This window comes from Spermophilus citellus (genome assembly GCF_964194105.1).
Source record: "Spermophilus citellus genome assembly, chromosome: 15".
Taxonomy (NCBI): domain Eukaryota; kingdom Metazoa; phylum Chordata; class Mammalia; order Rodentia; family Sciuridae; genus Spermophilus; species Spermophilus citellus.
In genome coordinates, this window is record NC_138195.1 from 84126613 (window position 1) to 84149097 (window position 22485).

A 22485-nucleotide genomic window follows, 5' to 3' on the forward strand; every position below is an offset into this window, starting at 1 on the left:
CTACCTCACACGTGAGGACGTCTGCCCACCACCTGTCTGCTTTGTCTGGGACATATGCCACTCTTGCAGCCAATGATTATTGTTTCAAAATATCTCCTCATTTTGCCTTTAAGAACTTCCCCCAGGTTCATCCTCCTGGATAACACATAACTTTATAGCTTGTGTCTTCCTCTTTCAAAGTTCTGTTATTCCCAAGTAAATATAATTTTCTTTGAAGCATCTTTCTTTGATTATAATTTTTGGACAATTTTCATCATAATGAATTTTTTTGAAAGTCATTTTTTTCAAATGAATAATTTTTTTGTCTTTTTCCATTTATTTATTTATTTTACAGATACATGGCAGATAATATATTTTGAAATATTATACATACATGGAGTATAACTTATTCTAATTAGGATCCCATTCTTATGGTAGAACATGATAGGGAGTTACACTGGCTGTGTATTCATACATGAACATCATAGGAAAGTAATGTCTGTCCGATTCATTCTATTGCCTTTCCTATTTATATCCCCCCTCCCTTCCCTTCATTCCCCTCACTCAGTTTTATTTTCATGTCTTCTTCATGGAATATTTGAGTATGTTTTGTAGTGTAATCTTTCTGGTTGTGAATTCTTTTGTTTATCATGAAAGTTTTTTATTTTGTCAATTCTGAAGCTTAATTTTGCTGGGTGTAGTATTCTTGATTGGCATCCATTTTCTTTTAGAGCTAGGCATATATTATTCCAAGATTTCCTAGCTTTGAGGATCTGGGTTAAGAAATCAACTGTAATCTGGATTGGTTTCCTGCTAAATGTGACCTGTCATTTTTCTTTGGCAATATATCGATGGACACTGTCTATTCTGTATGTAAGATATTTTCATAATAATGTGCCTTGTTGTGGGTCTGTTATAATTTTGTATATCTGGGGTACTGTAAGCCTCCTGTATCTGATTTTACATTTCATTCTTAAAATTTGAGAAATTTTATAATATTATTTCATTGTGCATTCCTTTGTTTTGTATCTCTTAGCCTTCATCTTTCCTGCTAAATCTTCAATTGTTCTTTTCGTGTTACCCCATATTTCTTGGAAGATCTGTTCATAGTCTCTTAAAATCTTTTATTCATGGCCAGCTTTATTTTCAAGATTATATATTTTGTCTTCATTGCCTGAAACTCTGTCTTCCAAGTACTCTGGTCTACTGGTGATATTTTTCCATTGAATTTTTAATTAGGTTTATTGATTCTTTCATTTCAAGGTTTTATGTTTGATTTTCTTTTCAGAATCTCTCTTTATTGAAATGATCTTACATTTTCTTTGTTTTCTCTCTGATTTCACTCCTTACATCATCCTTTACCTCACAGATCAGTTTAACTATGAACATTGCAAACTCCTTCTCAAATATTTCTTTCACTGTGGTGTTGGAGGATACTGTTATTGAAGTATCTTAGTTCTGGGTGAGTGATTTGTTCCCTTGCTTTTTCATGTTGTTTGTGTGGATCTGAGGCAGTAGAGTTTCTACCCTGTGTAAGTATAGTGTCCCTTAAGGTTTCCAGAACCTCACCATTTACGAGGAGACAAAGAATAACAACAACCGCTCTCTCTCTTCCTGCGGACCCCTTAAGGTCAGAGGAGCCCTCAAGCAACCCCAAAGAAAAAGGATCACTAGGCAATGCTGAGCTGACGTGGATCTGGGGCGAACAGTCTGGGCCTCTCAGAACACACACTGAGCCCAGATCGGCTGAATTCAAGCTCCCGTTCACCTGCTTCCCGCAGACAAACAGCTGTGACTCAGCACTAATCCATCCGGCTGAAACAACTGGTCAGCCCTTCTCATCCTACGGAGGTAAATGCCAACCGAGCCTTCATAGGTAGTGGCCACAGGTTTGAAACGGGGCTTGGGAGAGACAGTAAGGACCCACCCGTTGCATTGGTCGCCCGGCAAAGGGAAACGAACTGTTGCCATTTGCAAGAGATACCACCATGGCAGAGAACTGACGTCATCAGACTGCGGTGGAGGAGATAACTTCATTGAAACCTGCGGCTACAGGTGTGTAATTCCCTAGCCTTCCCTCTCCACACAACGGGGAAACCTTAAGGGCCCCTCCCAGCTCTCCCGTAAGGGCCCCTCCCAGCTCTCCTGTGAGCACGATAGCCAGACCCAGGGAATCAGACGTGGCGGGGGACCCGCAGCGCGAAACTCCTGGCTACCGCTCCCACCAGTGCTGACAGCTGAGGTCTCTTGCACCAGCTACCGGGGGCGTGGCTACCTGAGGGCAAGTAAAATTCGCTGAGGATTCTCAGCCCCAAGCTCTACAAACTTAGGGTCTGAGGGAATAGCAAACTGGGAGAGTGTGCCCAGTCGTTCATGAAAACAGGGCTCCTGGGAGCAATGGAGGAAGGATAGCATCTTCAACAAATGGTGTTGGGAAAACTGGAAATCCATATGCAACAAAATGAAACTGAATCCCTTTCTCTCGCCATGCACAAAAGTTAACTCAAAATGGATCAAGGAGCTTGATATCAAATCAGAGACTCTGCGTCTGATAGAAGAAAAAGTTGGCTCAGATCTATGTATTGTGGGGTTGGGCTCCAAATTCCTTAATAGGACACCCATAGCACAAGAGTTAATAACAAGAATCAACAAATGGGACTTACTTAAACTGAAAAGTTTTTTCTCAGCAAGAGAAACAATAAGAGAGGTAAATAGGGAGCCTACATCCTGGGAACAAATTTTTACTCCTCACACTTCAGATAGAGCCCTAATATCCAGAGTATACAAAGAACTCAAAAAATTAGACAATAAGATAACAAATAACCCAATCAACAAATGGGCAAAGGACCTGAACAGACACTTCTCAGAGGAGGATATACAATCAATCAACAAGTACATGAAAAAATGCTCACCATCTCTAGCAGTCAGAGAAATGCAAATCAAAACCACCCTAAGATACCATCTCACTCCAGTAAGATTGGCAGCCATTATGAAGTCAAACAACAACAAGTGCTGGCGAGGATGTGGAGAAAAGGGTACACTTGTACATTGCTGGTGGGACTGCAAATTGGTGAGGCCAATTTGGAAAGCAGTTTGGAGATTCCTGGGAAAGCTGGGAATGGAACCACCATTTGACCCTGCTATTGCCCTTCTCAGACTATTCCCTGAAGACCTTAAAAGAGCATGCTACAGGGATACTGCCACATCGATGTTCATAGCAGCACAATTCACAATAGCTAGACTGTGGAACCAACCCAGATGCCCTTCAATAGATGAATGGATAAAAAAATGTGGCATCTATACATAATGGAGTACTATGCAGCAATAAAAAATGACAAAATCATAGAATTTGCAGGGAAATGGATGGCACTAGAGCAGATTATGCTTAGTGAAGCTAGCCAATCCCTAAAAAACAAATACCAAATGTCTTCTTTGATATAATGAGAGCAACTATGAACAGAGCAGGGAGGAAGAGCAGGAAGAAAAGATTAATATTAAACAGAGACATGAGATGGGAGGGAAAGGGAGAGAAAAGGGAAATTTCATGGAAATGAAGGGAGACCCTCATTGCTATACAAAATTACATATAAGAGGTTGTGAGGGGAATGGGAAAATAAACAAGGAGAGAAATGAATTACAGTAGATGGGGTAGAGAGAGAAGATGGGAGGGGAGGGGAGGGGGGATAGTAGGGGATAGGAAAGGTAGCAGAATACAACTGTCACTAATAGGGCATTATGTAAAATTGTGGATGTGTAACCGACGTGATTCTGCAATCTGCATTTGGGGTAAAATTGGGAGTTCATAACCCAGTTCAATCTAATGTATGAAATATGATATGTCAAGAGCTTTGTAATGTTGTGAACAACCAATTAAAAAAAGAAAAAGAAAAAGAAAAGAATTATAAAAAAAGAATAACAACAACCAATGCAAACAATATACAGCATTAAACCAAATAGTTCCTGCTATGACATCTACAGTATTAGTTGTCACAATAAACAGAAATGATGTGATCAGTTATCACCCACAGTCATAATAGTAAGTTTGCAAAAGGGTTTGTAGTTTTGAATGGTGAGCAGGGAGAGAACAGAAGTGTTGTAGAGTGTGAAGATTATGGAGGAAGGGGAGAAAAAATAGCAGTAAAAAATTAAAGGAGGAGTGAAAGAGAGAATAAAAGGGATTGGCCATTAACAGAAGAAAAGAGAAAAAGGGAAACAGATAAGTGAGAGAAAAAATATAGAAAGTAAAAATTTTTAAAGTTAAAAATAAAAATAAAAAATTCAAAGCAAAACCAAAATATAGTTGGTTCCATGTTCCAAGTTGTATGTTTTCTCTCATATGTGGGAACTAGGGAGGAAAGGGGAAAGGAAAGGTTAGGGGGTGGATCTCATAAAAATTGATGGGAAGCCAATAGAGGAAAGAGACCGAAAAGGAGGAGAGAAAGGAGAGAGTAAATAAGTAACAATGAGTCCTACTATTATAAAGCACCAATAAAAATACAGCAGGGGGAACGGTGCCTCCTCACATTTCCCAGCCCTCAAATCTACTCTGAGGACAAAGAGTGCTCATTTGTAAATTACCCTTTTCATTAATTCACAACCATTTTAATGTTGGGTTCTAAAAGTTGGGAGTAGAGCAGTGGCCCAAACAGGTGAAGTCTCTGTCCTCTTGGCAGTACATTCTAAATGGGAAAAACACAACTGCTAATAACTAGGCTGATAAATAAGGAAGATCATGAAAATTTGGGTCAATTGATCTGAAGGAAACAAGGTACTGTGGACAGGGGACTGGGACCAGCCAGTGGCTACAGTGGAAGGGCCTTAGCAATGAAAAGTAAAGACCTCGTTGATGAGATGACTTGTAAATTAATTTTTGAATGACAGAAAAGAGCCAACCCAGTGAAGGTCTAGAGTTCAGAGTTTTAGGCTGTAAATGCAGAAGCCCCAAGGTGGGAAGGACTTGGTCCCTTGGTTGGACGTCAGCATGGCCACTTATAAAGAGTGAAAAGAAAAACAGTAGAAAAGATATCCAAGAACCAGATGGACCTCAGACATCTCCAGCCAACCAACCTCCTTGTTGATCCACCACTACGCTCCCACAAGTCTCTTCTAGTGTCAAGCAGGCTATGCCAAAGGAAAACCTAAATGCCTTTGACTTCACCACAATCTACAATTCTCTAGCACATTCCCAGACTACAGGAGCTGACTTCCAAAGCTTCAACACATCACTAGACTGGTCAACCAGATGGCGCAGTCCTGGCTGAGTTTAGGAGAAGTCTATATTCTTTTTTTTTTCATGGTTGGTATAATGTTTTTCAGCATTACAATTTTTATTACACATACAAAGCATAATTTGTCATATCTCTGGTTGTATACAAAGTGTATTCACACCAATTTGTGTTTTCATACTTGTACTTTGGATAATAATGATCATCACATTCCACCATCATTTCTAACACCAAGCTCCTCCTTCCCCTTCCCACCCCTCTGCTCTATCTAGAGTTCATCAATTCCTCCCATGCTCACCTTCCCTACCCCACTATGAATCAGCCTCCTTATATCAGAGAAAACATCTGGCATTTGGTTTTTTGGGATTGGCTAACTTCACTTAGCATTATCTTCTCTAACTCCATGCATTTACCTGCAAATGCCATGATTTTATTCTCTTTTATGGCTGAGTAATATTCCATTGTGTATATATGCCACATTTTTTAATCCATTCATCTATTGAAGGGCATCTATGTTGGTTACACAGTTTAGCTATTGTGAATTGAGCTGTTATAAACATTCATGTGGCTGTGTCCCTGTAGTATGCTGTTTTTAAGTCCTTTGGGAATAGACCAAGGAATGAGATAGCTGGGTCAAATGGTAGTTCCGTTCCCAATTTTCCAAGAAATATCCATACTGCTTTCCATATTGGCTGCACCAATTTGCAGCCCCACCAGCAACGTATGAGTGAGCCTTCTGGGAAGTCTATTTTCTACTGTGACTTATTCTCCATAAGCACCTCCCTTCCTCTATGTGATTGAGGCTCAACAGATCTTGTTGATGACTTGCTCAGCATAACAAGTTGTTCAATACTCAAGAACTCTTTATTTCACTCTGTGCAGCCTGGATCCAAATCCCACCTCTTCGCCCATTGCCTGTATGACTTTGTAGGCAATTTATTTCTCTCTTTTTGGGGGTCTCCATTTCCACATCTGTAAAGGGAGACCAGTACTCACCTGGTGTGGCTGCTCTTGCACTTAAATTAGGTAATGCAACTAAAGGGTATGGAACTCTGGCTGTATTTGGTGAGCCTTAGGGACTGTGGCTGCTCTGCTCTTCATTACTCTGGGGAAAGTTCTTTTCATTTTCTTAACAGAAAGGCCCTTAGGCCTGCCCCCCGCCCCCAGTGTTCAAGTTATTCAGAAGTGCGACATTTGACATTGAGGCATATTTAACTTGGGGGTGAGGAGGGTACCCACAGTGTTTGCCCTGTGGAGGCTTATCTTTCTTGTGTGTGAACTGGCCAGGCTGCACACAGATGGGCAGATCTATCTGTGGGTGAAGCATGATGGCCTCACAGGGGCTGCGACTTTCCTTCAGGTGTTCAGTCTATAGGACCTGGGAAAATGCAACAGATGTGACATTGGACTGCTGGTGTTGGCTTTGGGGGGCTCCTGAACCCAACTATTCAAATTATAATGAGACAGTACCATGATTGCTGTGGTTTTTAACCATTATGATTCAGATTGTTTCCTTGCCTAGTGATAGTTAATCAGTAGTAGTGGGGAGACGGTGGGGCCATTGTGAGGGCTGACAAATCTGTCTCCAGAGTATGTGCCCAGGTGTTGCCAGTCTGCCAGAGAGAGAGAGAGAGAAAGAAGGCAGGTGGGGCGGGGGGGGGGATTTTCTTAGACACTTTGCTTTCAGCTATGTGGGGGCATTTCCTTCCATTCTGGTGGAGACCGACCACCCTGGGTTTTTAGGGTTTGCTGCTTGTAAACGACTTGGTGATGAAATAGAAAATAGAAAAACAGGAAATTCGGGATGCACAGGTCCTTGCAGAGCTGCAGAGGCACAAAGTTGGTAACTTTCCTCCCCCTTTCATCAAGTATTCTTCCATCTTCTCAGACTTGTGGGAAGACTGGCCGCCATTACTAATCTCGTTTTGTGTATTTGAACAGATATAAATATTAAGTACACACGGCATGTGCTATCATCACTCCTGTTTCTTGTCCAAATGATAAGGCTGGAGTATAAAAGACATCCCAGGGAACCCAGGGGAAGGGAGTGCCTGGATTCTCAGACAAGGTAAGCCACCTCTGCATTGGGGTCCCTCATCAGCTGAGGAGTGGAGAGTCTTTGTTCACTGCCCTGATCCTGAGTGTGGTTGAATTTATTGCAGATGATGATCTTCTGGACAGTCACACTTTTCCTGCTGGGAGCAGCCAGAGGTAAGAAATACCTCCCCTCCCCTGAGGGAGGAGCACAAGCCTGAGCTCTCAGCACTGGCCAAGGAAGCTCTAGCCCTGGTGGGATTCAGAGACTGTAGGTTGCTGCAGGTTCCAGGAAGAGGCAAGTGGGGCGACACTGCCCAGTAGGGTGGACTGGGCAGTGTGGGGGGGATCTGCTTCAGAGCATGCCCTCTGCCCTGCCTTCATGCCCAAGGTACTGTGGCCGGAATTTTCTAGGAAAAGCATTAAACACCTGCCTGGGTTAACCTACTGACTTATTAGTGCCTATTATCACATTAGTTGAATAATATATCAGAAGAGTTTGGGAGGAGACTTAGAAATCCCAAGTTTGAGATGGCAATTGTAAATGAAGGCTCCATTGGTGTCCCTGTAGAATTCATGGGGACTGGGCCAGGCCAGTTGGTGAGCACGAGGGGCAAGAAGAGAGGTAGAGGTGGTGCATTATTGTCTGCAGTCTTCCCTGAGCAGAAGAGGGACACCTGGACCCTGGCCTTTTCTCTTTAGGAAAAGAAGTTTGCTATAAGGACATTGGGTGCTTTTCTGATTCTGAGCCTTGGGCTGGAACTGCAATCAGACCCCTGAAAATTCTCCCCTGGAGCCCTGAGAAGATCAACACCCATTTCCTGCTCTACACCAATGAGAACCCAGACAACTTTCAGGTGAGACCTTGGTCCACTTGGCATCCCTAGGACTGAGTGAGGGGCTGTCCCACCCCATAGATCAGGAGTTCCTTATCTCTGGGTCTGTTCCCTCCACCCTACCCCCTCCCAGCCCTCAAGTTTCTCCCTCCTGGACCTGGTGACTCAGAGCAAGCCAACAGTAGATGGTGGCTTGAGTGAGAGACTGGTTCATACGTGCAGATTCTCTAGCTAATTATGTGGTTCCGGGCTAAGCAAAGGGCTTACTGTCATCCAGCCTGACCCATGGGAAAGTAAGCCTGCAGCCACAACCCAGATCCCATGGAGGCCAGGGAGAAGGACTTGGGGGAAAGAGGTTCATGGAAGAGGTAGCTCTGTTCTAGCTGTGAAAGGCAGGGGCATCAAAACTTGGGGAGGTGGGGAGGTGGGGGATGGGCTGAGGGCCGGATCACAGAGCCATGAAGCACTCTGCATCTGTCACAGATGCTGCAGCTCTCTGATCCATCGACCATCGAGGCATCTAATTTTCAAACGGACAGGAAGACCCGGTTCATCATCCATGGCTTCATAGACAAGGGCGATGAGAGCTGGGTGGGAGACATGTGCAAGGTAGGAGCTGGCTCTGGCCCCCGCCGGCTGCCGCTTTCCACTCACCGACTCTCTGACTCATTTTACCCAATCGCAATAGATGATTCTGATAACAGGAAGCCCACAGGTATCTGTTCTCTTTGTGCACTCAAAATGCTTCTCTTCACAAACTTCAAATTCCAGTGTTTCCAGACTATTTCTGCAGCTGGAAGCAGTAGCATTTGCCATGTGAACAAATAGACCCACTCTCTCGTTTCTGGTTAAGCAAGGCTCAGTGTTTTCTGTTTTCATGTTTAGTGAGTGTATTTATGTATTCTGCAAGTGAGGGGATTAGGTTCTTTCCTTTCAAATCTTGCCCACATCTCCTGGAGTCAGAGATGTGTTGCTGGAACTATCTACTTGAGATACGGAGACCTAAGATCTACCAAAAAGGCAGAACAGAGACAGCCACAATTACATGTGAGATAACATCTGCTGGTCAGAAGGACAGCACCAGGAGAATCAGACAGGTTCCACACACACGTGCACATGCACAGACACAAACGCACACCTGGACATCTGTGCACACCTGGACATAGGCGCGCACACACACAATATATATATATATATCACCCTTATTTCTTTTCACGTGTACTTTGAGATTCAATCTAGTTTTCTGTCACCTAAGAATTTATCTCAGGAGTCTGCCTTCCACACGTACATTAATAACAACATCAACTGATAGTGTCAACAGGAAAATCACAAACCCCCAAATTACTCACTGTGCATTTGGCCTTGGTTTACCGAGCTTTTAACTCTTGGCAACTTTCCTGTCATTAATCAGCATCTTCTCAACGTGATTTATACCCCCAATTTTCCAGGTTTTTAAAAGATTCCTCAGGGTCACTTTACAAGTAAAAGTCCCGAGAAAAAGGAAAAAGGAAAAGAAATCTCGGCATGTCTCTGCATATGTGATCACACATGTTTGTAACATATGTGTGAAACAGTTCCATGTGAATTTTAAATTTATATTTCTAAGTTGATCATGTGACTGCCTGGCAGAACTCTTGAGGATATATCAGTTCCTTTGACATTCAGGGAGCTTTTCTTTCAGAATTTTTTGATCTCTTTTAACCAGCAAATTTCTTTATTTTTTTATTTTAAAGTCTGAAGTATTTTCCCCCAGGAAATTCTGTACCATCTTGACTGTAAAGAGGGAAGCCTCCCTCCCACTTTAACGTTCAAGAGATGTCCAGTAGGCTGAGGTGTCACCAAGAGGCGAGAGGACCCCTCAAATCCATAAGGTCATTTAGACACCAGCCACTGGAGACTGTCCTTGAGACTTTCTTTTTTTAAAAACAGGACACTTCGGCCGGTGCAGTGGTGCACACCTATAATCTCAGTGATTTTGGAGGCTGAGGCAGGAGGATTGGAAGTTTGAGACCAACTTTAGCAACTCAGTGAAGCCCTAAGCAACTTAGGGAGACCCAGTCTCAAAAATAAAAAAAATAAAAAGGGCTGGAGATGTGGCTCAAGTGTTGAGTGCCCCTGGGTTACATCTCCAATAACCCCAATCCCTCAAAAAACAGAACTCTTTGAAGGATGCAATTGTTTTATCCCACCTGATAGATGTTGCCTGAATTTGATTGAAGAAACAAGAAAGTGCCCAACTTTTAATTAACCTGCAAGCTAGAGAGGGAACCACTTGCCCTTCTCCTAAGGTACACCCTGGGGTCAGCCCCTGCTGGACTGTAGGATCTCTGACAAAGTCTAGTTCATGGCAGTGCCCCATGTAGGAGAAGAGAGAGTGGCCCTTTCTGAGCCTCAGTGGAAGGGATTTCCTGGGTCCCCGTGATAACACCTGGCCTCTCCCCAACACCAGAACATGTTCAAGGTGGAGGAGGTGAACTGCATCTGTGTGGACTGGAAGAAGGGCTCCCAAACCACCTACACACAGGCTGCCAACAACGCACGTGTGGTGGGCGCCCAGGTGGCCCAGATGCTCAGCATCCTCTCGGTGAGTCAGCAGCAGGGAAAGCAGGGCTGCTGGTCTCTGTTGAGCCAAGGAGCAGCTGGGAGCTACAAAGAAGTGGTGTTTGTCTCAGGGTCTTGTTTTTGGAACTCTGACTATTGACACACCAGGGAAAGAAAAAATAACAGCTAACACTTAGTAGGTGGGGGGCTTTGATTATCATCTTCAGTTTGCAGGTAAGGAAACTGAGGCCTAGAAAGGTTAGCTAGTTTGCCCCCCAAAAATTATAGAGCAGATAAATAGAAGAGTTTCCATTGGGGTTCAGACTACCAGCACCAGGGGCCACCCTTGACACAGTTAGGCTCTATTTGGGGGAAAACATAGCGTGACCAGGGAAAACCAAACAGAGCCAAACGCCAAGTGTGCAGTTGGCAAGCTCCAAACATGTCGGCCTGCGAATGTGGATCTTATTGATTCTGGGAAATTTCTTCTGCCATAATCATTCCAGTTGTTTCTTCCTACCCTGGTCTTTCATTGTAGCTAATTTTTTACGCCTTTCATTCTTTAAATTAATTCAGTAATTCTTCATGATATTTTCTACACAAGGCCAAGATTCCCGTCATTTCTGTCTTATAGCTAACAAGTCTACACAAGAACCAGTTGGTTCTAGCTATTTCTGCACCCCTGCAGAAATCAAAAACCGTGGTGTTTGTACAAGAGGCATTGCAGACCAATCAGTGAGAGGCATCGGGTGAATATCCTCGAGGCCAGCCTGTGCAAACACCTTAGAGATTTATTGGCTTTGTTTGTTGCACTCATGATTTTTGGAGGATGGTGTCAGGAGCGTGAAAGGAGGTAATCAAGACAGATGAGGTCCCAGGCCCTCAAGGAGCTTGCAGGGAGGATTTGCAGTGACAGTAGTGTGAGCTATTGGAGATGGGGACAGCGTGGGCCTTCTGGGAGTCCATGAGACAGGGAAGCCAGAGTGGTGTGGGGGTGTTGAGACTCCTAAGTGGGGAGCTGAAGGCTATTTGATATTAGCTGGAGCAGCTGAGCAGGGGGGTGGGAAAAAATGGGACTAACCAGGCCCAGAGGTGGGGGGTGGGATGTACTTGAGGGCCTGAAAACTCATCAAAGGGTTTGGTTAGAGAAGAGGCTAGAAAAGTAGCTGATGAGTCAGGAAAGCTCAGAGGCTCTTCATGATAAGATGGGGCTCAATCCCAAGGGCAGGGGGAGGCATGGCAGGATTCCAGCAGAGTAGTATCACCATCAGATGGGCATGTTAGCAAAACCAGAGCACAAAAACACCCTGAAAATAACCCCCCCCCTCCAGACGAACTACAGCTACTCACCTTCTCAAGTCCACCTCATCGGCCACAGCCTGGGAGCTCACGTGGCGGGAGAAGCTGGGAGCAGGACCCCAGGCCTGGGCAGGATTACTGGTAAGGTCCCTATTGAGGCCCCAGGGTTTGTCCTTGGTAGCCCCAGAATGTGGTCACAATCTGCAACCCATCTTAGAGCCACCCACAAGGAGGGTGTCCCCTACAGCATGGCGGGGCTGGGTGGAGCCTGCACAGATCATTTTAGGAAGTCCCCAAGAAGCTCACGGGCCATCTTGGTGGCAAGGATGGTAGTGGTCCTGTTCCCCTTTGCTTCTTCTACCTCCATCCTGGCCCCTCCTCTGTACGTCCAAGTTCAGCACTGGACACCCAGGAAAATACATAATAAGGCTAGTATGAGTATTTGCAAAATATGATTTTAAAGGGAACACATTATCACCCCTTTCCCCTCTTCTTGGAAGTCTAGGACAGAGTAGAACCTGAAAATTGTTTTCCACTTTCTCTGCTGATAAAAAATCCTCGGTCACCATCATTGTCAAAGCATCCTTTAAACCCTAGGAAAATCCTTGAATTATAGCCACAACAAAATATGTTCCTACAATATAATAATATTAGTGCTATTATAGTGATTTTGGAAAGCACAAATTCAGTGCCTGATTCTCCCCAATCCTGCACACTGTGCTTGACATTTCTTATTTAATTCTCAAAACTAAAGCAATGGGCCCAGGAAGCCCTATCTTTATAAGAAACATCCCCTTTTCTATGAGTAGATGGCCATGTTCATGTATATACCTTTTCAGCTGCTCTGACCAAAATTTCAAAAAACTACTAAGAAATCCAGGATCCCTGTCAAGAAGGAAATACAGTCAAAAGGAAATAATAATAACTAATGTTAATATCAGCTAGCATTAATAAATATTAATATTAACTAATATTAAATTATTAAATTAAATCAATACTAAATAAATATTAAATTAATATTAACTAATATTAAACACCCATGACTACAAACAGGCACAGTGCTAAATGCTATGTATTAATTTACTTAATCTATAACAACTATATCAAATAGATGCTGTGTTACCTTCATTGTATCAAATGGACAAACTTACACAACAAAAGGTTGGGTATTCTGCTCATGGTCATATAACTTGCCCCCAAAATAGGAATTTGGAGCCCGGCAACCTAGCTCTAGAATCCTTGTTCAAACAAAATCTAAATTTCTTTACTCATCTGCACGCCTCTGTACTAGCCACCAGAATTCTCTTATAATGAGCGACATTGGAACTTTATGTCTCCATATACAGAACTCAGAGCCACAACACTGCACCACCTCAGACTGTGCCACCCTTTGAGTTGGGCAGCATATAGCCTAGGCAACTGGATACTTCTGTCCTTCTGGTGCCAACAATCAGGACTGTTGTTCTACACTGCTGCCATCTCTTTCAGGATTGGATCCTGTGGAAGCAAGTTTCGAGGGCACTCCTGAGGAGGTTCGACTTGACCCTTCGGATGCTGTCTTTGTGGATGTGATTCACACAGACGCAGCACCCTTGATCCCATTCCTGGGTGAGTCCCGCAGTGCTCCTGCTGCAATCCTGTGCAACTGTGTCTGAACCACAAAAGCCCCGCTTTACCAAAGAGGTGTTGCTGTTCCAAACATCACAGGTTTTGGAACAAACCAAATGGTGGGTCACCTTGACTTCTTCCCCAATGGAGGAGAGAACATGCCGGGGTGCAAGAAGAATGCCTTGTCACAGATCGTGGACCTCGATGGCATCTGGTCAGGTAACATCATGGAGGGGACATAGGTAGGGGTAGTGTCAGGGAGGACATCCCTTCCTTCCCTGGGGTGAGCAGCACCTGCCATTGAAAATATAAGCAATGAAAACACGTCTTCCTTTAAGAATATACAACCCCTGCTTCTGGACCTGATTTCTGAAGAATAGAGCATATCTTTGTTAGAGTTCAGCTCTACTGTTTTCTATTTCCTTAAAATGTTGTCATAGATGTCCTTGAATGCACAAGCAACAAAGAACTACAAAACTGTTGGTTAAAGTTGTAGCTCCAAGAATCTGCTGGGAGCTGCCGAGCATGAAAAGGAAATGTTACATCAGTAAACATCCTTTGTACACCTAAGAGAATTTTCCTGCATGCTCTGTCTTGGGAGTTAGTGATATGGTTCAAACTTATCTCACCTCAATATAGTAGCCATGGGAGAATCTTCCCAGTGGCTTCCATGACGAAGCCATTAGCACCATGAAGGTCACTGAAGCAGTCACAGCAAGGAGGCTGGAGGAGACCCATCTCTCCTCATTAACTAAGCACCTGGCATGAAGGGCATCTTTCAGATACTGCTCTGACCCTCTATCTAATGAGTTCAAAGGACAATGGCCAGGTGCACTTTTCATCCAAACTCATCATCCAGTGTCACTATACCGGTTAAAACTTTTAATGGTCTGACCAAATCTATTGAGTATAGATTTTTATTGAATTTGCTCAAAATGGTTTGGATGACTTCAAAGCGTATATTAAGATAGGACACATGAGGGTTTCCATGGAAAAGAGTGGCCCAGACTCTTTATCAGTAATAGCCAAGCAAGTCCAGGCCAGGTCTTGAAAGTGTGCTGTGACATGTGTCCCTTGGCATGAGTCACAGGGAGTAAGATGGTGTGTACTTACTCGTAGATAAAGCCACCCAAAGCCACCCAACCATCCCTTTTATTCGTGTAAGTGCTGGTTTTGTCACTTCTGGGAAGTCACATCACATCTGGGTGTGTCTTGGCAGACTTCCAACCTGATCCTGGGACCCAGAATGGCACAGAGGTTAGAGGGATGGCTCAAGCACCCGATGGGCTTGGGTTTCATCACAGTTCTCTCACTTACCCTGGCAGCTTGTGAATCAGAGGCTGTCACCTGTAGCTATTTCTGTAACAGGGACAATTGGTGCCGTTCCTAGGAAAGGTGGGGTTCCACGGGCAGTGCCTTTAAAGTGATCAGAGCATTGCCCAGTCACCCACGTCCCTCTACATGTCCACTGCCATTGTGTGACTGGATTGGAACTGAAGTTCTGAAACTGTGGCCCTACTATGGAACCATTCCACTTGTCAAGAGCACCGTAGAATCTGTCACAGCCCGCCCCCATCCACCTGTACAGACTCACTCCTTTTCCTCCCCAGGAACCCGGGACTTTGTGGCTTGCAATCACCTAAGAAGCTACAAGTATTACTTGGACAGCATCCTCAGCCCTGATGGGTTCACTGCGTACCCTTGCATGTCCTACAAGGCCTTCGAGTCTGTAAGCTCCTGTTCTCTGTGACCTGGGCACTGGCCCACGGTGGGCCTGCGGCCTGCTTTGTTGAGGGTTTGCAGTGCTTCTCGTGGCATGTTTGCATTTCCCCTCGAGTTCATGATCCTGTGGGCTGAAGGAGGGGGAAGAAGACTCTAGGCAGGAAGTGGCAAAGACTTAGAGCAGATGAGTCATACGGGAGACGAAGACCCCTCGGGAGGTCAGAGAAGAGCAGACCTGGTCCACATAGTCTAGAAAGGCTCCAGCAGGAGGCCACTTTGGCTCTGACTTGAGAGACGACAGAGATTAGAAGAAAGAGGGGCCACATTTCTAGGGAGGGCAGAGAAAGCATAGAGGACCTTGGGAGAGGAGCCATCCACCCACCCACAGGAAGGGAAGGCAGTGCTGGGGGCCATGTGCCAGGAGGCCACAGGGAGAGACGGAAGAACACACCCCCTGGAGCCTGCCTATTCTGGCTCCCCAGGGCCACTGTGGGCATCCCCCCCAGCTCCGTGTCATCATGGCTGCAGGCTGAAATTGACCAGGACCAGAGTTTTTACACCATCAAAACTGGTAAATGCTACAATCAGGACTTTTTGTCCTGGAAACCGGCTTCTAATCATTCACCAGCCTGCTCCTCTACAGAAAGTGGCTGATTAAGCCTGGGCCCAAGGCCTCTGTGCTTTTTAAAGCTCCCCAAATCAATCTAATGTGCTGGGCCTCAGGGCTGGGAATCCAGTCAGAGATGGAGGCAGTTCAGAGCTCATCTCTTCCATCCCACCTTCCTGTTACAAATGAGGACCCGGGGGCTGTAGGGAAATTGAGCATCACTCTCCCAGCTGGTCTGGTCCTAAGAAGATGAATTCTGTCTCCTCACAATAGAACAAGTGCTTCCCCTGCCCAGATCAAGGGTGCCCGCAGATGGGTCACTATGCTGATAAATTTGCTGGCAAGGCGAGTGCAGAGCAGCAGAAATTCTTTCTGAACACAGGCGATGCCAAGAATTTTGCACGTAAGTTGCCCTTGACTATTTGCCCAGGTAAAGAAAGTGTCGTTTCTGTTACAAATGGAGTCATATGGGAGAGGAAGACTCCTCGGGAGGTCAGAGACCTCCTAAAATATGTGTGGCTCATCTTAAACATCTTCAAAAAGATGCATCCATTCAAACTATCCCATATGAGCCTCAGCTATGGCATGAAATGGGTGGTGGCCAACAGTATGATTGATGGGATTAAGGCAGTTGGCCTGGCTTTGCGACCAACTCCCTGAATTTTCACCACTCCACCCACAGTGTACCCTCCTTTTCCCTTTTAAGATCATGTCAAACACATCTAAACAGCAAACTCATTTGGTAGTAGCTCTTTGCCAGATTGAATGTGCCCCTTAAGAAGTCTACCTGCAATCTCCCTGACTTCCCCCATCTGTCTATGCAGCCCTGATGCCCAGAGGCTGCTTCTCCAGTGGAATGGGGTTGGGGGTCCAGGATGATTTCTTTCCAAAGCATGCTGAATGGACTAGAATGTAGGGTAGAGGTCAAGTGCGTTTGTGCCACTTTTTGACAACCTGCCCTTTGACAGCTCCATAAGGTGTTGCCAAAAAAAAAAAAACAGATTGTGTTTTATGTAAATATAGTATTTATAATATTAAGGCAAAATTCATCCTTTTAGTGCAAGGTTCTATGCATTTTGACAAATGAGTAGATGTGTAACTACTTCAAGTATCAAGACGCACATGGTCATCATTTTGTAAGAAGACACTGACTAATCAAGCCTTCTACCAGTGTAGTGATGCACAAAATACTTGCTCATATTTTAACAACAAAGTAAGCATTCGAGAACCTTGCTCTTATTCCTTAACCAACAGTTATTTATGGACCACAGATATGGGCCGCTAGACCCCTGGGGATGTGGGGATGAGCAGGACACTCCACTCACGAAATTTATAATTCATCAGAGAAGATGAAAACTGAGCACCTACAGTGGTGTTGGGCTTGGAGGGTTGCTGCTGTAGCCTTATGGGCAGGGGAGCTAGCCCTAACCAGAGGGGAGGACAGGGGCAATGTCTCTGAGGACATAAAAGATGCAGAGGAGTTAGACAAAGGTATATATCTGTGTATTTATATACATATGTGTGTTCGTGTCGGGATGTGTTTATAGTGTATCACTGTGTGTATGGAGTGTGTGTATGTTTATATTTGTAGTGTGTGTTTGTGTGTGTGTGTGTAACTGTATAGTTTACATGAATCTGTGTGTGTGTGTGTGTGTGTGTGTGCAGGTGTATGTGCCCTTGGATGGTACTCTGTGCACCTACTCGGTGCTGGAGGCCAGTGAGCCTGAAAACTAAAATTTTAATTTAATTTTAATTTTAGTTTTCATGAAGCAGCTACCTGTGTCTAGTGACCACCTTCCTGGGTGTAGCAGGTCTGGAGGGGGCCACTACGGAATGCATATTCCTTTTAAGGCCTAGTTTGAAGTGTGCACTAATAAGTAGAATTGCTCATGCTTTCATGCCTCTGTGGGATGAAAGGGCAGGATCTGGGATTTGGGTCACCTGTTTTGGGTGAAAAAAATCAAACCCTCCCATGCTCTGTGCAGGCTGGAGATACGGGGTTTCTGTAACACTGTCTGGAAGAACAATCACTGGTGAGGTCAAGGTGGCTTTGTTTGGAGATAAGGGAAACACTCGCCAGTATGACGTCTTCAGGTAATCATGCTTAATGCCTCATCTCATTCTGTGCTACACACGGCCTTCACACCTGCTCCCAAACACCCATTCTATATCGATGGGTTTTACTTTATGTACTGAAGTTAATATCAGTCTTCTGCTAATGATTTTTATTTTCTCTAAACCCAGCATTTAGTTCTCTCTCAATAGGGACAAATTTAAAAAAAATAATAATAAATTTAAATTACCCCAGAGATCCTGTTCTCTGATTAGCATAATAACACAATGTTAAATTAAGTGGCTAATTTATTACAATATAAATAATTCTTCTAGAAAAAAAATTATATGAAGAAATTAAATCATTTTCTATAGGAAACTTTTGAAGAGAAATTAACCTGAGATGAAAAACAATCTTTAAGTAGTGGTTTGGGGCTTCTGGCATATAGTCAGGTTTTGCATTTCTCCATCCTTTATTTGTAAGCTAATTTGGAAGGAGACTTTTATTTTTATTGGTGCGTTATGATTATACATAACTGTGGGATGCATTATGCTATATTCGTACACGCAGGTAACATAATTTGATCAGTCTCATTCCCAAAGACTGTTATTAATCTGAGGTAAAGAAAAGACTTTAGCATGACTGTCCCTGGCCATTACAGTGCACTTCCATGAATAGCTTCTACTTCTCATCTCAAGGGGGATCATCATGCCAGGCTCTACCCACTCCAAGGAGTTCGATGCAGAGCTCGATGTCGGAACGATTGAGAAAGTCAAGTTTCTTTGGAATAACCACGTGGTGAACCCGACCTTCCCCAGAGTGGGTGCAGCCAAGATCACTGTGCAAAAGGGAGAGGAGAAGACAGTGTATGTACCTTTGCTGGCTGTGTCTCAGGGTGTGCCAAGGGTCATGTCTGTGATGGAAACTCACCCCCAGAAAGTCAGGTGTGGTCTGGCCAGAAAGGCCAAGGAAATCTGCCCATCTGCAGCACTTTCTCCCCAGCAAACAACAGCTGCCAAGAGCAGGAGGCATTTCTGTTGGATGCACAGCACAGGGATTCTTGGCATGGGATTGCCTGTGGCAATATGGCAGACAGCATCCAGCCGTCATGGAAAAATAAGAAAGTTAAACAAGGAAATTTTTCTAAGGGGTAAAAGGTCCTAAGTGTGAACGGACAAGCAGCTACATTTTGAAGAGGAGAGGATAGACGAAAAAGAAATCAGTTTTAAGAAAAGATAATAGAAAGTTTTGAGCTCCAACAGGAGAGCACTGAGATGGCAGGACTTGAGGAGTGGAATCTGACCTGAGCCCCCTTGCTGTGTGCCTGGGTGGGCACAGGGCCTAGACTAGAAAGAGAAAGCAGTTGGTGTCCCTCTGAGAGGGACACAGAAAAGCTGACCCCAAGTCTGGCCAGCAGGACATTCCTGGTATGGCTTTGTGGGAAGGGAACCTGAGTTCTCAATTGTGATCTTGAAGCTGGGGAGTTAGATGGGGCCACCAAAGACAGGGCCCTAGGAATGTCACTCCCCCAGGTGGGAAGGGAGAATTGGCAGATTGGCCCTGGGGTAGACACATGTGTCATCAAGATGGATGACCTCTGAGGTCCTTCCTGTCTCCACGAGGTGGGAGGACAGAGAGGCTGGCCCAGGAGAGCCAGCAGAACCAGAAGTCCTCTCAGCTGGAGCACAGCAAGGAGGTGGCCAGGCCTGGCTCTTGGGGGCCCCCAGTTCAGGTAGCAGACCCAGCCCAGGGCTCCCCTGTCAGTCCCACTGGAGGACACAGCTCTAAAGTCAGTTCCAGGGTCATGTTGGATGTGTCCCATGGCCTGCATCCTGTGACAGTGTGGCTAAAAGCATCAGAAGAAGGTGGCATAATTGGAATATTGAAAATGAGAGGTACTTTCAGGAAATTTCCCCCAGGTAAGAAATATGAGACCAGGGCCCGGAAGCTTCCAGGTTGATAAGGAAATACCAAGGCTTATGAACTATCTATAGATGAAACAGATGTAGCTGAGTTCACCCCTGAAGCCCTGCACCCATGGGCTGCTCCCTGAGCCCTCCCATAGCTGAGCCCATCCTCTGCAGTGTACCTAGAGAGAATCTTTGGAGAAGCCGGATGTCAGATACCAGGCTTTTAAAATATAGAAAGTTCAGCAACAGCTTCAAACCTCACCAACTACCTTAGGGAATAAAAGAATCTCAATTAGTCAAGTTATTCAGATTATTTGGCGTTATGAAAATAGCCAGCAATGTTTTCTTAAGTAGCACTAATAATTGCAAAGTTAAAGAAAATCAAGATTTGGCTCCCCCTCAGATGCTTTAGTCACCTGGAAAGGGTTTCCAGGGCTACCCGGGAACCTGAAGACTAGAATTCCCTCCAGGGGCAGGAGACCAAAAGAGAAAAGTAGTTCTCCCCTTCTTTGCTTCTCCAGCCCCCTTATCCATGTCAATGGGCCTCTGTGAACAACCCCACTAGGTACCTATCCTACACCAAGCAAGTAGGAGGGGCTGAAGACCTAAGCAAGCTCTCAAGGAGTTCACAGTTCAGCTGTGGAGAAAAGCCAGACTTACGGCGCACGTGAAAAGTTACATGACTCACCATGAGGGGCCCATGTGGAAGTGGCCTCCCAAGGAGGAAGTGTATGTGAGGAGGGGCCCAACAAGGCTGGGGAGATGTAGGGGGAGGGAGGGGAAGGGCAGGGAGAGGAAGTTCCAGGAGCAGGAACAGGTGTGCACAGCTGGGCAGGAGGCGGCCAGGCCCTGATGACAGGGCTCAAGGTGCAGGACGCCAGGTTAAGGCTTCTAGGAAAAACAAATCCAGAAGAGAACATGGCAGAGTGTCAGGAGGACAGGAGAGGAAGTGGGACAAAGCTTCAGAGCTCAGAGGTGGTGAGGCCACAGGGAGGCCCTCAGTCCTTGAATAACGTGACTTATATCTGCCTTGTGTTGGTGTTCGTCAGAACGCCTTTCACATTCATTTTCATGGGATATTGTCAGGGGATTCTCAATAATTGCATGAGGGAGCCTCTTCTGTAAGGAGGACAGCTTCAAGTAACAAGCTGCATCTGCGATAGGAGGTGGAAGGGGCGTGGGAAACAGGAGAAAGCCAGGCCAAGTTCAAGGGAGGCTTGACATGGGACCTGCTGTAGCAAGTCAGGACTGTGGCATCAGGTGGGCTATATTTGTCTCTTGGTTCTTCCTCTTACTAAGACCTCTCTGTGCCTTAGTTTCCTCTCCCCTAAAGCAGAACTCAGGCTTAGACCTCCTCAACGTGTGGTGAAGGTGGAGCTCACACACGGGGATTGTTCAGTGTTGTTACAGCTATGAGAATATGGCAGTGTATGGTATCCACCCTCACCTTCAGATGGGTCCCTAGAGTGAAGTGTCCCCTTGAAACCAGGCCCAGGACGGACCTGTGAGATTTAGAGAAGGGAGGGGTACCGCCTCCAGGAGCCACAGTCCTGACACCTGAAGGACCAGCCTCAGGGACATTCCAGGGTGACAGCAGGCCTGGTCCTGGGCCTGGTGGGCCTCTCAGACTGGAAGCCCGCGTGCCTGGCTCCTCGCATCTGAACTGTAAACCAGCAGCAACCTTTGATGAACAACTGAGGTCCTCATGGCTTCCCCAAGGACACCCCAACATTTAACAAGCATTCATTTTTCTCCACAGGTACAACTTCTGTAGCAAAGAAACTGTGAAAGAAGATGTTCTGCTCACTCTCACGCCCTGTGAAACTCCAGACACACTGTAATCCCGTGTTAACACCAATAAAACCCTCTGCTGCCTCTGTCAGTGCACAGCGCCTGTCTCAGACGTCAGCCGTCACCTTTTGGGATCTGAACATTTAAAAATCTCATGAGCACTTCTGCGTACCTGGGTCTCTTGCCGTTGACTTGGATCCCACACCCCCATTTTCCCCACCTTCTAGGTCCCCAGGCTCACTGTCTTCCTTTCCCTGAGGGCATGGAGATTAGCAGCACACACAGACAGTGATGGGGTGTCATGTCCAAGCCCAGCTGGGCCAGGCCAACAGGTAGGTTGTAGACAGGCCAAAGGATATGCCCAGAGACAGCGTGCAAGACGAATGACTTATTGGGGAAAGTTTACGAGAGATCAGTGACTGTTCCAAGACAGTGGTGACAGGCTGAACAGATTGCATCCCTCTCCCCATCCTGGACATGCTTCTCCAAGCAGTGCTTCCCCTCCCTCATGACATTTTGTAGTGGTGGCTGGCTGGACAAGTGACATGTACCCTTTCCACAGTGCCCTCAGTTCCACACCTGTCCCATGGAGAAAGGGGATTTATATGTTGGGCTGCAGAAGCAGTGACATCATCAACATTAGGTTGCTTAGTTAGCTGTCTGAGCAGCATCCAAGGAGCAGCGGTCCTGGCAGAGCACAGCCTTCTACAGATAACACCAACTGTGTGCACGAGAGAAGCCAGCATCCTTCAAGATGATCTGGACCTGGACCTTCCGACCCAGGCTTGCTCTCATTGTTCCCTTAACCTGGCTAGGTTTGGAGGAAGAGCTGGGTGCAGTGGCACTTGCCTGTAATCCCAGAGGCTAAGGAGGCTGAGTC

At 45.4% G+C, this 22485-nt stretch overlaps 1 protein-coding gene across 1 annotated transcript; it reads left to right on the plus strand.

The window, feature by feature from the left end:
• Positions 1-7366: 7366 nt before the first annotated feature.
• Positions 7367-21655, plus strand: LOC308634168 (inactive pancreatic lipase-related protein 1; the record flags this gene model as incomplete). The annotated part of the gene is made up of 12 exons (XM_081267794.1): positions 7367-7415; positions 7941-8095; positions 8558-8683; positions 10524-10658; positions 11947-12055; positions 13403-13522; positions 13622-13741; positions 15133-15251; positions 16125-16254; positions 17837-17945; positions 18603-18770; positions 21574-21655. 12 exons carry the CDS (start codon positions 7367-7369, stop codon positions 21653-21655), a joined length of 1422 nt encoding a protein of 473 aa, XP_081123920.1.
• Between the last annotated feature and the right edge of the window lie 830 nt (positions 21656-22485).